Genomic DNA, 17,064 nt, shown 5'->3' on the forward strand with positions numbered 1-17,064 from the left:
GCGTTTGAAAGTGGGTGGGAGAATAACGGTAAATTAACCTTTTTTTTTTTTTTTAAAGATCAGCAAGGTAAAGTAGAAGACTTAAAACTCGTATATAAGACTCTGCTATGCAGGACTTTTTAATCTAGGAGTTAATGAAGTCTACCCATGTACTACATAGCAACTATATTTCCCCAGAAACACAATTTTCAAATTTTATTGTCTTAGAAAAACCTCAGTACCAATTAGCAGAAAGACTTCAGTAAAGGAGCATCTCTAGGTAGCTTGGGTGGTCCCACAGGAATCAATGAAAGCGTGCCGTTGATTTGGTATTTCAGACCTTGGCTGCACTTGCTCACGGAGCAGGCTCGGCCCTGGAATTGGAGCTACTCTACGACAGGATCATGGGGCCAGTTAGTCCCCAGTTTCCTCAGCCTTTACTCTTTTTTAAAAATTTTATTTAATTGAAGTATAGTTGACTTACAGTGTTTGACAGCCAACACTGCAAAGTCCAGCGAAGTGACTCAGTTACACACATACAGGCATTTTTATTTTTTTGTATTCTTTTTCATTATGGTTTATCCCAGGATATTGCGTATAATTCCCTGTGCATACAGTAGGACCTTGTTGTTTATCAGCCTTTACTCTAAAAAGAAGTCTCCTGATATAAATTGTTCACAGGACTTCTCTGAAAGATGAGGGGTATCTCATCCTTAGCTACAGTTTGTTACTGTGTATGAAAGCCTTTTCCTTTAACATGGCTTTTAAGACCTTTTAACCCATTCTGATGGGTTCCCTATTCTTAACAACACTACTTTTGCAGCCTCCTGGAATGTTCCTGCCCTTAAACTAGTGCCACAGGAACCATGTACCTTCTCTGATTTCCTTCGCTTGTCTCCAGTTTGAACCTAAGTATAAGGATAAAATATCCCAGTAAAGCTTAAGTCTTTCTGAATTCCCTGGTGCTTGGTTCCTGCTCCTGGCAGGTGCTCAGATGGTTAAAATAAATAAGGGAAGAGTTTTGGGACAGGGGCGAGGCAAAAGCTTAAAATCCTTGGGTCCTTTCCCTATCTTGCTCAGACCCCTTTGAGCTTTTCAGTCATCAAATGTCTGTCTATCCTACAGTGAATTCAGCTCTGTAAGGCTCATTTTTCGCTCCAGCCAACCCTCTCCCCCACTCCCCCCTGCAAAGAAAAGGGAAACGCATGAGGATTGCACTACCCTTTACTCCTAGATGGAAGGTGTTTTGTCACATCCTGGAAGCTTGGTTCTCACTTAACACGGCTCCCAGCCCCTCGCAGAGTAGGAATAAGCATGTTCAGGGAGGTTCACTGGGCAGGTGGCCAACATCCCTTTCAAGGGGATACACCATAAAGATGACATTGTCCCAGGGAGGAAGGGCTGGGTGGTCTGGTCTGACCACCTCAAAGCCCATGTAGCTGAAGGCATGTAGCAGAGCACCTGTGAAAAGAGAACAAAATTAGAATACTCTGAGACTGCATGCAGCCATTCCCCTAGATTTGGCTTCTTCCACTGCGGAATGACTGGGCAGGGAGCAGTGTGGTGCAGGCACAGGGATGATGTGCTTTGGAGTCAAACAGAGCTGGACTCTAACCTGGCTTCAGTGCTCTACATGTTTGTCAAATGAGGATCACACAATTTAAATGAGATGTTTACAAAGTGCCTAACACAATGATGGTATAATAAACTCTTACTTGTCTCTCATATCCAACAGAGTGTAAGCTCCCCGAGGGAGCAAGGGTTTCTGTAATGTGCACCTCGCATCTGGCCTTACACCTGACCCTCTCACACTATGGGTGCTTAATACATTTGAGACGCTTTCTGTCCTACCAGCCACATCCCTTGAATGGCTTCTGTGTAATTTCACCAGTGCTTCTTCAGTCTAGCTTCTGAAATTTGTGTGCAGGGCCTTCCTGACAGTTCAGTTATGACTTCAATGAACAGAATACTAGGTGCCTTAATTTCCTTGGTGGGGAGAAGGGGATGGGTGTTGAATCCCTGAACTGCCTGAACATGCCCTTTAGAGTGAAGGGAGGAAGATCTCCTATAAAGGGGAAATCACTGTCAGCTGCTTCAGCACAAAGGGCCAGGAAGGATAGAGCAGATTCCCCACCTCTGTCATTCCGGTTGTTTTGGAAGTTTACAAACACGGAATCCACATTGGTCTTCTCCTCCACATACTCCAGTGCTGCAGTCAAACTAGGGACCAGAAGGAAAATGGTTAATGGCATGTTTCACAAACTCAAAATCAACAAAGGTGCCTATTTGCAACAGAAGGTATTTTATTGCTCAGTGTTTCCTGACCCAAGGAAGTGAAAGTTCCAAACTGGTTTTGATGGATTTTTCTCTGAAGCTAAGGGTTTATACACTATGGCCTGATACCCCTGCCATGGAAGGGGCTTGGGGGAAAAAGGGCCACTCTATAAAGACAAACAGCTGGAGATCACTTCCTTTCAACTATTTATGGATTCCACCTTGTGATTCTGAATCAGTTTAGCAACCTCCTATGGACTGTTATCTCTTGAATCCAGATCCTGGCTCAACTCACTGGCTGGTTCAGTGATTTGAATGTATCCAGCCCCTGAATAAGCCCTCGCTGGCTAGCATGCCCGTTACTTGAGTGTGACATCAGAGTGAAACCCCTACCTCTTCCCTTCACCTCCCCCTCCCCTCATCCAGACTCAGTCACCTTTCCCGGTTGCCTTGATCCAAGGCCCGATACGGGATGTCCAGGAAGAGCCTATGGTCACATAGAAGGCCGTGCCAGTGGGCGGAGGTCTGGGGGGTGAGGCGGAAGTGGAAGTCTAACTGCACTGGGCCCTTGTGAAGCAGGGCGTCAGTAGACAGCACCGTCAGGTTCCCAGCCTAGAAAAGGAGTAAAAATGAGAGTAACAGCCTCCTGTTTCTGTGCTCACCTAACCCTCAGATCAGATCTCAGACCTGTTCAGGTGTGTCTGTGGAAGCAAGGAGGGGGCTGATGGAGAGCCTAGGTGAAGTGGAGCCAGGCCGTACTCAATATCTCCTAGTCCTAAGACCTAACTCTGTCCCTATCATGGCGTTTTCCTTGATAAAAATTTGGAATCGAGTCAATACTACCTGCTGACTCCACTGAGGGGTGCACTAACGGTTCAGAAACTTGTATTTACATCATCAAACAGCTTATTTAAACAAAGCTGTATCATCTGTTTACTGTCTCACTAATAACACTCTTGTACTTTTTCCCATCATATGTTTTCCCTAAATTCTGCCACTTCTTATGCATTCTAAAAATGCATAGCTCATACCTAGGCATGATGATACAAAGGCACGTGCAGGAGTTCGGGATTCTAGACCCAAAACTTAGCATCTAAACAGCTTTATGTCCCAGAATACAGCTTTGTGTCTTAATATAGTCTGTCTTTGTTTTCAATTTCTCCTTTCCCATCCTGCTTTTCAACACCAGCCCTAGGACCCTGCCTTAAGTTCTCTGGACCAGAATCCTTGTCCATAAAGCAAGTCCGTTTTACACAGGAGCTCACATGAGCTAGCTTTCTATGATTTAGTTTCCAACTAGTCCATGTCCCTTTGTAAGTTATCATATTACAGCAAGCAGTGGGCTGCCATGTCCCAGCACCAGCTCCCAGTCCACTTACCGAATATAATTCTTTAAGCTGGTCTTGATCACCCTGCTCGGTGCGTCTGCCCCCCTGAAGACCTACTAGGGACTCAGGAGCACTGAAGACAGCAACGGGGCCGGAGTGTCAAGTCCTCCACTTCCTTATAAGTGGTGATGCTGATGAGGAAAAAGAGGCCCCAATTAGTTGATCTCTGAATCTGAGATGAGGAGAGACTTACCTTCCAGGTACACTGGGCCAGGCTCTGGCACTGTCTTCTGTATCTTATGTGAACCAGCCTATCTATTTCCATTTCCCCAGGCCAGCCAGATAGAAAGGTTTACAAAGTTCCATGCCAGCCTTCCACCCTATTTTGCCATTCTCTTTTGCCACTTAGGGAGTCCTTTCAAATTCTTTTATTTTTCTTTACAGTTTATATAAACAACTACAGGTAGAGATTAAAACAAGTACCTTTTACAGCAAGGCAGCATCTTCTCCCGGAGGGTGATCCGGTACTTGTAACAGTAAAGGTAATAGGCGTATGGTGACCAGAATGGGTAGAGGTAGTTCCGTGTTTTTCCCCTCTTGATATAAGAAAGGGAGTAGAAAGAGGGGCGTGACCTGTAACAAGGCAGTTTCTTAGTTCAGTGCCTCCCTGCGGCAAAGTGAGGTTCAGGGGCTGGTGGCAGGGGTTCAGGCCTCTGGTGCCATTGTGACACGGTGAGCACTGTGACATGGCAAAGGGCCAGCCCTTCAGTCACTTCAGTGTTCCTCTCTGTGCTCCCTACCCGACCCTGCCCACTTAGGTAGCCCCCAGAGTGCTTGTTCAACTAGTATGGACTTCACGGCTGTACCAGAAATTAAAATACTTTTTGTTTCTGTATGGTTGGTAAACAGCCCTGGCTGACCACTTGTGCTCATGGAACATGGGCTCCCCTGTGGCGTGTGCATGTGGCAAACACACACTTCAGTAACAGATTGGGGTCTGATACTGCAGGAGGCTTCTAAGGCCCTGATCCAGTATCTGACTTGATTGGTTGGTTCCCTGTTCCTATCAGTTCAATATTTTTATTATCCCTACCTTTAATAACCCAATGATTCTACATGTTGTTGAACTTTCTCAGTGCCTTATGGGGTAGGAACTGCAAACTCAATGCCTCCAGGGACCTGGACAGCTAGGGGAAATTAGTGGAGCTGCTGGGTGGGACTGTAGCAAAATGAAAAGCTCACACACTCTTAAAAAAAGGGTCGGGGTGGGGGGAGACGCAGCTCAGCTCCAAGTTTCCGTGCAGGAATGCAGACCAGATCATACAGTTTTCAACAGAAACTGGAAAGAGATTTTTGTGGTAAGTTTCTCAAAAAGATTTTTTTTTAATCTTCAGAAATTTTACTACTAACAAAAAATAAAAATTATTGATTAAAAAAATCAACATTGCGTGCAAAATTTGGAGCTGGCGCCACCAGTCTGAGACCTCTGTACGTTCTTCATTCATCCATTTACAAATACTTACTGGGGGCCTACTGTGAGCTTGAGATACACCAGTAAACAAACCAAATATCCCTGCCCCATGGAGCGTCTAACACTGAAAGAACAAACCTAAACATAAGAGAACTATTTCACGTGTTAGAAGATGATAGAGTAGAAAGAAGGATCAGGAGTGTGAAGGGGGTGGGACAGTGGCAGTAATAAATAGGGTGATCTAAGGAGGTCTAGGAGAAGGCAATGGCAACCCACTCCAGTACTCTTGCCTGGAAAATCCCATGGACAGAGGAGCCTGGTAGGCTGCAGTCCATGGGGTCGCACAGAGTCGGACACAACTGAAGTGACTTAGCAGCAAGGAGGTCTACTCAAAGGGGTTGAGGGAGTTATGCCAAGCCAGCGTCTGAGGGAAACAGCTTCTGTGTGAAAGCAACAGCTAGTGCAAATCCCTAAGGAGAATGGGTCAAATTTTTTCAGGAAACAGGGAGTCCACTGTGGGTTGACTACAAGCTACGTGCTAAGTTGCTCCGGTCATGTCTGACCCTTAGCCTGACAGCCTCCTGTCCATGGGATTCTCCAGGCAAGAATACTGGGGGTTGCCATTTCCTCTTCCAGGGGATTTTCCAAACCCAGGGATTGAACCCGCATCTCTTATGTCTCCTGCACTGGCAGGCAGGTTCTTCACCACTACTGCTACCTGGGAAGCCCTGTAAGCTATAGGGGGAGTAGAAGAAGAAAGCTAATGGAACCGGGTCATACAGGGCCTTGTAGACCATTGTATGGCCTTTTTCTTTGACTAAAGGGGGAAGTCTTTGCAAGTTTTGGACAGATGAGACATGATCTGACATGTTTTTCAAAAGATTCTGACTGGTGTACCGCAAATAAACTAGAGCTCTAAAGGATTATTTGTTAGGAGACTATTGCAGTTATCTTGGAGAAAGATAGTATCTTATACCATGGTGGAGAACTGGAGTGATGGGATATGGTTGGCTTCTGGATTTCCTGAAGTAGGAGAGGTGAGTCCAAGAACTGAAAGAAGGGAGTTACCATTGACAGAGAAGAAAGGCTGCAAATGAGGCAGAATGGGGCAGAGGATAGAGATGGGTTTAGTTTGGAGCATGTTAACTTTGAATTGTCCACAGTTGTGTAAGGGGAAGATGAAGTAAGCAGCTGGATAGTCATGTGTGGAGTTTAGAAGTCTAGGGTGAAGACAGAAATTTGAAGTCATTGGCATATGAGTCAAGACTGGCATTGAGAAGAGTAAAGACCCAAAGACTGAGGCCTGGGGGCATTCTAAGAGATGAAGAATAAAGGAGAAATCAGCCAAGGAGACTGAAATGCTCCCCGCTTGTTTCTGGGAGCATGTTGAGACCAGAAGGAGAAAAGTAAATCGGTGTCCTGGAAGCTACCTAAAGAAAATGTAATTACGAGGGACTACTGGCCAAAGGCTGTTTACAGGTCGAATAACATGATGCTCAGAGCATCTTTCCATAAACCTCATGCCAAGCAGGCCTATTCATTCCATTTTATGTGGTTTACTCCCCAGTACTGAGACCCTCCACAGAGGGAACTGTCTGTCTCGTGATTTACGTTTACTTAAATATTTGTTAGGAGACTAGTGCAGTAATTGGAGAAGGAAATGGCAACCCACTCCAGTATTCTTGCCTGGAGAATCCCAGAGACAGAGGAGCCTAGTGGGCTGCCGTCTATGGGGTCGCACAGAGTCGGACACGACTGAAGCGACTTAGCAACAGCAGCAGCAGTGCAGTAATCCTGAAGGAAGATAGTATCTTATTCCAGGATGGGAGGACTAAACACTGTAGTGTAACGATTAGAGACGATCCTGAGGTTGGCAGTTTTCCAGAGGATTCCATCCTTCCACCACTTTTAGATAGATTTGAAGTAAGGAAAAGCATCCAGCTATCACAGAACGTCAGAACTGGAAGCGACCTCAGCGACTGGAGCTAAATAAAAAGCCCCAGTAATAAAGACTAATAAAGACAAGTGAAGCCAAGGGAGGGAGCGGGTGCCTCCCGGTGTCAGTGCAGCTAACAGTCATTCCACTATCAGTCAGTGGCTAAGAAGAAATTGGGGAAAGGGAGTGGCGGAAATGCTGAATCGTGGAGCACCCATCCCAGCCAGATCTCTGGTCTCCAGACACCCACGTCGCAGCTCAATCCACGCCAGGCTTTCCTGGAAGCTCGGCGCGCACAGAGCCGCGCCGGCTCAGGCGCGCCGCGGGCAGCCCGTGGGGGCCTTTCCCGCCGCCTGCGCCTTGCGGACCTTCCTCTGCGCCCGAGAACATGGCGGCAGCCGGTTTCGCGGTCCTGCGGGCAATTCAGCTGCGGGTGTCCACTGAGTGGCTGCTGCGAGGAGGGGTCCGGGAGCTCCTCCGGCCGCGATTTTCAGGGAGCACCCCCGGCTCGGAGCGCGACTTCAGCCTGTCTCACAGTCGGGTGAGGGCCGGGTCTGAGTGCTGGGGCTCCTTGCCTCTGGTGGAGCTAGTTATGGCCGAGGCTTCTTTTGAGAAGCGCGCTGAGACCGGGTGGGCCCCAAATCGAGGGTGGTGGGCTCTCCCTGAGGTGCCGGCGGCCAGTGGAGGAGGCTTCTCCTTGAATACTCGCTCACTCTCGCTACCCCGGCCGCCAGGGCACGGTCATTGTAGAGCGCTGGTGGAAGGTGCCGCTAGCGGGAGAAGGCCGGAAACCGCGCCTGCACCGGCGACACCGCGTCTACAAGCTCGTGGAAGATACGAAACACCGGCCCAAAGACAACCTGGAGCTCATCCTCACCCAGTCGGTGGACGGTAAGGCCCGGGGAGAGGTACTTCTCTCAGGCTGGTTCTGTTCGGCATCAAATTTTTTCTGCCCTTTCACTACTTTGGGTGAATGATCAGCTGTCTGTTTGAGAAGAAGAAGCGGTAAAAAGTACTGTGATTGTGACATTGGTTTCCTACATAGAAAATTGGAATATGAATGCAGCATCATCTAATTTTATGTTCCAGAGTCTTGGAAGGCCTCATTTTGACTGTTTCCCTTTGCATGGGCTTCCCAGGTGGCGCTAGTGGTAAGGAACCCTCCTGCCAATGCGGGAGACTTAAGAGACACTGGTTTGATCCCTGGATCCGGAATATCCCCTGGGATCTTTGCAACCCACTCCAGTATTCTTGCCTGAGAATACTCCAGTATCCTCCCCATGGAGAGAGGAGCTGGCGGGCTACAGTCCACATGGTCGCAAAGAGTTGGACAGGGCTGAAGCCACTTAGCACAGCATCTTTAACAGTGTGTGGGGAGACAGGCCTGACAGTAGGCACCACATACTGAAATCTCCGTGATGGGACAGTGCTTCACTTTGTACATGGAATATTGAGTTTCTCAATCAGGCCCTAAAGAAATGAATTCGAAATCGTGTTGTTCCTAGTGAATACTAATATTTCTTCTGGGAGGAATAAGCACTGAGAGAATAAGAGGTCTCTTTTTCTTTGGTCATCTCCTCTTTAGGGACTGCTAGATAACTCTGATCCTCTGCCTCTGTTCTCTGTTGGCAGAACTTGGAGTCCGAGGTGACCTGGTCTCAGTGAAAAAATCTGTGGGCCGTAATCGACTACTTCCTGAAGGACTGGCTGTGTACGCATCTCCTGAAAACAAGAAGCTGTTTGAAGAGGAGAAATTGGTGAGCCCAAAAAAGAAAGCAGAGGGACTCAAGAGATATTAAAACCTGAACATTACTTCTAACAACTTCTTTCCCTTTGATATTTAATTTGAAAATGAGGTAGGGACTAGAAGAACAGGAATTCAGAAGCCCAGACTATGCCCAGCATAGTAAGAATTTACTATGGATTCTCTTTTTTTTTCAATCTGTAACTTTATTTTCTAGCTGAGACAAGAAGGAAAACTAGACAAGATCCAGACCAAGGCAGGTGAGGCGGTAAGTAGAAACATAGAAAATCTTTATTTATTGGTCACCTACAGAAATCACCAACCTCTCCCTAAAAGGCTTCTTGATTTCCTTGAAGTCTCTTGATTTCCGGCACAAGGAAGGGGCAAGGGAAAGTATTGTGGCTACTGTAACTGATACTAATATTAAGACCTCCTAGGAGATCTTACATGTTGGGTTAAGTGCTCTGGCTTATTGAGGGAGGCCCCATCCTGGGCACCAGGGTACCTATGGAAGAATGTGAGATGAGGACTCTGGCTTCCGGGGTGTTGACAGACAAGGTCGGGAGAACACAGACACAAGAAAAAGTTATACATAAACTCAAGACCATAAATTATAAGTGACATGGACTAGAATGGATTAGGGTGATTGAGGAGGATTGAAGTAGGCCTTGTGGGATTAATAGGCTTTGGATAGACCAGGAAGGTAGGAAAGGTATTAAGGGAGACAAAGTCTCAGTAGATAATTAAGGCATGTTTTAAGGTTACACTTCATTTATAGTTATTACAAAATGTTGGCTATATTCCCCAGGCTGTACAGTACATCCTTGTAACCTTACATTCTATATCTGTGCATCTGTTTTTGTCTCATATTCACTGATTTGTATTTTTTAGATTCCACATATATAAGTGATATCATACAGTATTTTTGTTTCTCTGACTTATTTCAACTAGCATAATGCCCTCCAGGTCCATCCTTGTTGCCGCAAATGGCAAAATTTCATTCTTTTAAATGGCTGCATAGTATTCCATTGTGTGTGTATGTGTGTGTTTGCGTATACCATATCTTTATCCATTCATAATAGACACTTAGGTTGCGTCCATAACATGGCTATGAACATTGGGGTGCGTATATCTTTTTGAATTAGTGTTTTGGGGGAGTTGGATATATATACCCAGGAGTGGAATTTCTGGATAATATGGTAGTTCTGATATTTTTAGTTTTTTGAGAAACTGCTATACTGTTTTCCACAGTGGCTACACAAATTTAACTTCCCACCAACAGTGTACAAGGATTCCCTTTTCTCCACATCCTTGCCAGCATTTACTTGTATTCTTTTGATGATTGCCATTATGTCAAGTGTGAAGTGATAGCTCAGTTAAAGCATGTTTTAAAATAGAAAGTAGACCAGTCTAGTTAAAGCAGAAGACTTGAATAGTATATTAGGAAATATATGACTGGAAAGTGGGGTGGGCATGATTTATAAAACATCTTTAACCCTCAGCTAATGAATTTATACTTCATTCTGTAAGCAAGGAGGAATCATTAATGGTGTATTGGTAGGATTGAAGGGCCAGAATATTGGGTTAAAACAGTCTATGAAAGTCTTTCCTGAGATGAACAGTCGATGAGCCCAACTTTGACATGGCCTGTGTCTCCTTGCTTAGGGATAGCCAAGTATAGGCAGCATTCCCCTCCTGAGCATTGCTAAAACATCTTTCCATAATGTCAGTCTTGAGACAATAGGAGTTTTTATCTTTCCTATTCATCATCTCACCTCTCTTGGCTACGAGGCAGGAATTGTGCTTTGCCTGAACTCTTGAACTTTATGCCTCTTGGCCTCTTGCTAACATGTTTCCTCTCCTTGATTCTAACTCTAACCTATCCTCTGTTTATAATTCCTCTCAGACAGTGAAATTTCTGAAGAGTTGCCACCTGGAGGTAGGAATGAAGAACAATGTCAAATGGGAGCTAAACCCTGAAATAGTTGCCCGCCACTTTCTCAGAAATGTGAGTACTCCCAAACACCACTATAGCCCTAAGATGGAAGCTACCCCTGGGAAGAAGCAGCTACTCCAGGATTGATCCCTCTGTTAGGAAAGGGTGTGATCATCCAGTTGAAGTTAGGGAAAGCTTTTTTTTTTTTTTTTTTAATTATAGTTGATTTAAAACATATTAATTTCTACTATGCAGCAAAATGATTGTTTTATATCTATGTATCCTTTTTCATATTCTATTATGGTTTGTCACATGATATTGAATATAGTTCCCTGTTGTATACAGTAGGACCTTGCTGTTTATCCATCCTATATTGTCGTAATATATAGTCTGCTAATCCCAGACTCTGAATCCATCGCTCCCCAGTCTGGCAACCACAAGTCATTTCCCTCCCACAGCTGTGCAAGCCAGTCAGGAATGCTTTCCCTAAGTTGGACAGCCGTATGTAAATCAATGCACCCTCCTCCTCGGCAGTCAGAAGTCTGTTCTCTACGTTGTTCTCTCTCTGTTTCTGTTTCATAGATCATTTGGGTCATGTTTTAGATTCCACATATAAGTGACAGCATATGGCCTTTGTCTTTCTTAGTTCACTTAGTATGGTCATCTCTGGATCCATCCCTGTTGCTGCAGATGGCATGGTTTCATTCTTTTTTATGGCTGAGTAGTGTTCCGTTGTATATATGGACCGCAGTTTCTTCACCCATTCATGTGCTGATGGACATTTAGGCTGTTTCCACGTCTTGACTGCGATGGGTCTTTGCTGCTTCACACAGGCTTTCTCTAGTTGCTGCGAGCATGGGCTACTGTCTGTTGTGGTGTGCAGGCTTCTCATTGGGGTGGCTTCTCTTGTTGCATAGCGTGGGCTTTAGGTGTGGGGGCTTCAGTAGCTGTGGCACAGGGGCTTAGTTGCTCTGCAACATGTGGGAGCTTCCCGGACCAGGGATCAATCCCATGCCCCCGCATTGGCAGGCGGATTCTTAACCACTGGACCACCAGGGAGGTCCCACGTGTATCTTTTTGAATTATAGTTTTGTCCAGATATAAACCCAGGAATGGGCTTCCCTGGTGTCTCAGACGGTAAAGAATTTGCCTGCAATGCAGGAGACTGGGTTCAACCCCTGGGTTGGGAAGATCCCCTGGAGGAGGGCATGGCAACCCACTCCAGTATTCTTGCCTGGAGAATCCCCATGGACAGAGGAGCCTGGTGGGCTGCAGTTCCTGGGGTTGCAGAGTCCAGCACAACTGAACAACTAGATGCATACCTAGGAATGGTATTGCTGGATCATATGGCAACTCTAGTTTTATTGTTTTGAGGAAGCTCCATATTGTTTTCTGTACTGGCTGTACCAGTTTACCTTCTCACCAGTAGTGTGAGAGGACCCCCTCTTCTCCACCCCGCTTCAGCATTATCTGTAGACTTCTGTTTCACTTTTGGGTGCACTGGCCTTCCTTGCTTCATGTGGGCTTTTTCAGTTGTGGTGAGTTGGGGCTACTCTATACTTGCAGTACATGGGCTTCTCACTGCAGTGACTTCTCTTACTGCAGAGCGTGGGCTTCAGTGGTTGTGGTGTGTGGCCTCTGTGGGTGCAGGTGGCAAGCTCAGTTGCCCCTCGGCATGTGAGATCTTCTCGGACCAGGGCATTCAACCCATGTCCCCTGCGCTGGCAGGTGAATTCTTTACCACTGGACCACTAGGGAGGTCCGTGTAGACTTTTTATTGATGGCTGTTCTGACCGGTGTGAGACGGTACCTCATTTACTTTGGATTTGCATTTCCCGCATCTTTTCCGTGTCTGCTAGCCACTGTATATCTTCTTTGGAGAAATGTCTGTTTGGGTCACCTGCCCATTTTCTGATGGGGTGGCTTCTTTTCTTTCAGGTCTTCTTTGTTTCTGGCTGCACTTGGCCTTCACTGCTGTGCACAGGAGCTGCTCTCTAGCTGCAGTGCACAGGCTTCTCACTGTGGCCGCCCGTCTCAGAGCAGGGGCTCCAGGGTGCCTGGGCTGGGTTGCCCCACAGCACATGAAATCTTCAGGGATTCACCCCATGCCCCCTGCATTGGCAGACAGGATTCTTAACCACTGGACCACCAGGGAAGTCCAGTTGGGTTGATTTTTTTGTTGTTGAGTTGTATATGAGTTGTTAGTATATTTTGGAATTTTAAGCCCTTGTCAGTGGCATCATTTGCAAATATTTTCTCCCAGTCTGCAGGTTGTCTTTTTATTTTATGTCCTGTGCAAAAGCTTGTAAGCTTGGTTAGGTCTCATTGTTTACTTTTGCTTTTATTTCTGTTGCCTTGGGAGACTAACCTAGGAAATCATTGGTACAGTGTATGTCAGAATGTTTTGCTGTGTTCTCTTCTAGTTTTGTGGTGTTACGTTTTGTGTTTAAGTCTTTACGCCATTTTGAGTTTAATTTTGTGTATGGTGTGAGGGTGTGTTCTAGCTTCATTAATTCACATGTGGCTGTCCATCTTGGGCAAAGTGTTCTTGATTGGTTTGCAGAAGTGTAGAAGGGAAGTGACTAAGGATGGTCACAAAGAAATTGAAAACTGACAGGAGAAGATGGGAACATTGATTTTCTCTAGATAGGAAAAGCTGGGGAATTGTGACACTGGAGAATTTTTACTTATGTGGATGAAGTGACTTTGATCTCAAACCCTGTTTCTCTTGTGAAACCACCTCCCTGAGAAATCAGGACTGAGTTTCTCTGCCACTGTTTAGGGAGGTTTGTGCCTTTCCGTGGGATCAGCCAGGGTAAACGCCCCAGTTTTACTCATCCCTACAGGGAAGTCTAGAATCCTCTGGAGATTGCCCAGAGTGGCAGCCATGTAAACAGAGCTCCTTTTGGCTGTAATTTTTCTGCAGCTTGGCGTTGTGGTTGCCCCACATGCATTAAAGTTGCCCGAAGAGCCCATCACCCAGAGGGGTGAGTACTGGTGCGAGGTGACGGTGAGTGTCACACATGCGCTCTCCTTTTTCTGACTGGGTAGAAAGCTGGGATTGGGTGGTGTTAGCCTTATTTGCCCACCTGACCTAAGCATTCCTATTGTTCTGTGGGCAGGTAAATGGACTTGACACTGTGAGGGTACCTATGTCCGTGGTGAACTTTGAGAGGCCCAAAACCAAAAGATACAAGTATTGGTTAGCCCAGCAAGCTGCCAAGGGAGTGGCCTCCACCAGCTTCCAGATCTGAACCTGTTCTCCCTCGAAAGCAGCGAAGCAGAATCAGAGGAACGGTGGAGCAAAGATGGAGCAGCACTGTGATACCGCTCCTAGCTCTAACCAAACACGGAATCTTGGAGAGCGTATGGAGGCAGCAACAGCAGACCGGACTGCATGTATGTGTTGAATCGTCCATATTTGCCACCTTCAACAGTTATCACGTTTGGCCTTATTGGGGAGGCCTGCTCCAGAAGTACAGGCTGTGGATTTGATAAGCTAAATATTAATAGACCAAAACAGTCTAGATCCTATTTAGCCTCTTCCTTCATTGGAATTCACTGGAATAAATGGTAGAGCTAGCTAGCTTATTCTCATCATCCAAACTGAACATTGTATCTCAGAAAAAATAAAAAGGTTGTGTTCTTTTTAGGTGTTGTTTACTGACTTGAGTAGACTGGGGACAGGACTTCCAAGTGGAATGTCCTCTTGGAAAGCCCCTGGAGTTTGCTGCTAAAGGGGGAAAAAGAGAAAACATTTTTTGGGCTACAGCCCACAGTTGGTATGGACAAATTACTCAACAAGCTGATATGCCTTATGGTCTTAAAACTTATTAAGTATACTAATAAAGTCCTCAATACAAATAAGCACAATGGATTCTACTTTTCTGAGATCTGAATAAGGTCTAAGGGCAGTTGTTGGAGAAAATAAAGCTGGGATGAAAGAAGTTTAAAAGGGGAACTCTTGAAATTTTGAAAAAGAATTTGTCTGGTTTCCAGACAAAGGTTAAGATGTGGGGCTAGTTCATAGGTAATTGTGGATTGGGAGATGAGGCAAGTAGATAGTTCTGCATAAGTTCAAGGTTCATTCCTGGAAGAAAGACCAACTCTTGTTAAGTGGGTTGTGCCAGAGTCACTCAAATGGGAGATTTTTAGGAAGGATAAAGATGAGACCATTGACGCTTTGCTACCCTTATCAGCAGCTCAGAAAAATTGATTTATCCTGTTTGAGCTCACCTGCCTGGAGAAAGCAATGGCACCCCACTCCAGTACTCTTGCCTGGCAAATCCCATGGACAGAGGAGCCTGGTAGGCTGCAGTCCATGAGGTCGCTAAGAGTTGGACACGACTGAGCGACTTCGCTTTCACTTTTCACTTTCATGCACTGGAGAGGAAATGGTAACCCACTCCAGTGTTCTTGCCTGGAGAATCCCAGGGACGGGGGAGCCTGGTGGGCTGCCGTCTATGGGGTCGCACAGAGTCAGACACGACTGAAGCGACTTTGCAGCAGCAGCAGCTCACCTGCCTTGTCAAGCCAGTTAACTACTTTCATCCACATGTAGCCATCCTTGAAAATGAGAGTTCTTTCATCAGTGGTTGCAGCACTCTTAGCTGTATCCAACGTCACTTTCCAGAATTCCATAACTCAGGTCGAGCACTAGTATTCTTTGAAATTTGCTGTTCCACTGTCAAATTTGCCATCAATCCCTGCTGTCCCTGAAATGGAAAGGTCATTTAACACCGCATCATTCCACACTACCACCATCACCACATTGAAGCTCTCTGAAATTGGGCAACAGACAACATTCCACACAGCTAATCTCAAAAAGTGTTTAAATACTTGTCATAAGGTGAGTTCTTGGGGAAACCATGATGTGGTGAGGTTTACTGCGGGGGGAGTCCTCTAGATTAACACCTGTTGGGGAATGAAGGAAGCAAGATTAGGTAGAGACAGAAGTTGAGCTGATGCAGTTTCAGCAAAGGCCTTATAGTCCCACAGCAGGCTGAAGCTAGGGATGGCTCTACAGAGACCTATAGAACCCGACACTGACCAGGAGAGGGTCTTGGGTGTGGTGACTGATTTCAGGCACAGGCAGTTCCCAGGGGGAACATAGATGAGAGCTGTATGCATTCTCAGCAGCCTGGGAAGTGAGTGCCTCAGTGCTGAAGCCAGGAGTCTGGGCAGCACGGCATAGTGTCCACTAAAGTCCACTTATTGCGCTCTTCAGACCCATTTGCTTCAAGTCCCAAAATGATCCTTCAGGTTCTGGGGAAATAAGAGGAAGACCTGGGACAGACTATAGCCCCTGCTGCTGTAGCTTAAGTCTACAACTGATACCTATTTCCTCTTGGACTACCCATTCTAGATTCTCCCCCACATCCCCTCAGTTTATACTTCTGTTGGCCTAAACGGGTTACCTTCTCAGGCTATGACTACACTCCTCCATTTATAATAAAAATTAGGCAAGAGAGGAGCAAGAGTGGATGAATTAGGTGCCAAATACACGCTCCCTTGTCCCCATTATGTAATAGCAGCCCTACCTCCTGATGGTTACGAGTTACTCCTGCCAGGTTAATGATTCCTTCCCTTAACCTCACTGTCTTTTGGTAGTGATCTGAAGTAAATCTGGTGACAGCCCTAACTTAAAATGTGATGAGATTTTTAGTGTGTCCACTAGTGAAAATATTCCCCTTCTGTGAAGCAGGACTTCTAAATATTCAGAGCCCTGAGCTGGAGACACGATTTCCTCCAGGTGGGTCACTGAGAGTAAAGGGCTGCTCCTACACCCAACCCCCATTTCCCAGACCCATATGTTTTAGCTAGGGACAGCACTCCAGGCTGTCTTGATCCAGGGTATAAACTGTATCCTGGAGGATGGTATCTCATCTTTACAGGTGTCTCCAAGCTGAACACTGTGTTGCTAGATAGAATGCTGTGTGATCAGACCATGGATCCCGTGGTCATGTACCAGTGCTGTACCTCCTTGCTATAATAGGGGTCTCAGGGTTGATGGAAGATAAACTGACTAGAGATTGAGAAACAGAACACTGAAGATGAGGGAGTGACTAGTTTTGAAGATCTGCAGAAGGGTCCCCTCCAACCTTGGTCTGAATACTGATCTGTGGATGTGTGGGGTGAAACCATGAGGCTGGGGGGTGGGAAACACCAAATGGACAGTAAGCCAAACAGTTCTCCGAGCTCCCACACACAATACTGGGAATGTTCTGTTTGTATTCCTGACAGTGTGGGTAGATCTTACAATACATAGAGCACTGGGTGGAGTCTTCAAAAGGCCATTAGGATAAAGGCTACCCTGGACCCACCATGCAAAGCCTGAAAGCAAGCCTAGAAAGGATCAAACTGATAACCATGCATGCCAGAACCAAGACCAACACT

General features: G+C 46.0%; 2 protein-coding genes across 4 annotated transcripts; one reads left to right on the top strand and one right to left on the bottom strand.

Annotated features, from left to right (window-relative positions):
• Positions 1 to 1,297: 1,297 nt before the first annotated feature.
• OAZ3 (ornithine decarboxylase antizyme 3) lies at positions 1,298 to 7,733 on the bottom strand. Its single transcript, XM_068964619.1, is given in 6 exon segments — positions 1,298 to 1,440; positions 2,114 to 2,199; positions 2,690 to 2,865; positions 3,633 to 3,707; positions 3,709 to 3,772; positions 7,702 to 7,733. Coding segments are annotated over 6 exon segments (576 nt in total).
• On the top strand, positions 7,341 to 14,444 carry MRPL9 (mitochondrial ribosomal protein L9). Of its 3 annotated transcripts, none has more exons than XM_068964616.1 (7): positions 7,341 to 7,529; positions 7,723 to 7,879; positions 8,621 to 8,745; positions 8,950 to 9,000; positions 10,639 to 10,740; positions 13,595 to 13,678; positions 13,791 to 14,444. In XM_068964616.1, exons 1-7 carry the CDS (start codon positions 7,377 to 7,379, stop codon positions 13,920 to 13,922), a joined length of 804 nt encoding a protein of 267 aa, XP_068820717.1. In that variant the 5' UTR covers positions 7,341 to 7,376; the 3' UTR covers positions 13,923 to 14,444. The 3 variants fall into 3 exon arrangements, with proteins under 3 accessions (XP_068820717.1, XP_068820719.1, XP_068820718.1); XM_068964618.1 differs by having other exon boundaries at positions 13,595 to 13,655; positions 13,791 to 13,927; XM_068964617.1 differs by lacking the exon at positions 10,639 to 10,740.
• The last annotated feature ends 2,620 nt before the right edge of the window (positions 14,445 to 17,064 follow it).

The sequence above is a fragment of the Capricornis sumatraensis genome, chromosome 2 (genome assembly GCF_032405125.1).
Source record: "Capricornis sumatraensis isolate serow.1 chromosome 2, serow.2, whole genome shotgun sequence".
Classification (NCBI taxonomy): Eukaryota; Metazoa; Chordata; class Mammalia; order Artiodactyla; family Bovidae; genus Capricornis; species Capricornis sumatraensis.

Bases quoted from the DNA above. Each gene is read 5' to 3' on its own strand.
- MRPL9 (XM_068964616.1), top strand. From the start codon at position 7,377: ATGGCGGCAGCCGGTTTCGCGGTCCTGCGGGCAATTCAGCTGCGGGTG. The intron at 8,746-8,949 runs GTGAGCCCAAAA...TTTATTTTCTAG, and splicing joins TGTTTGAAGAGGAGAAATTG to CTGAGACAAGAAGGAAAACT. The intron at 9,001-10,638 runs GTAAGTAGAAAC...AATTCCTCTCAG, and splicing joins AGACCAAGGCAGGTGAGGCG to ACAGTGAAATTTCTGAAGAG.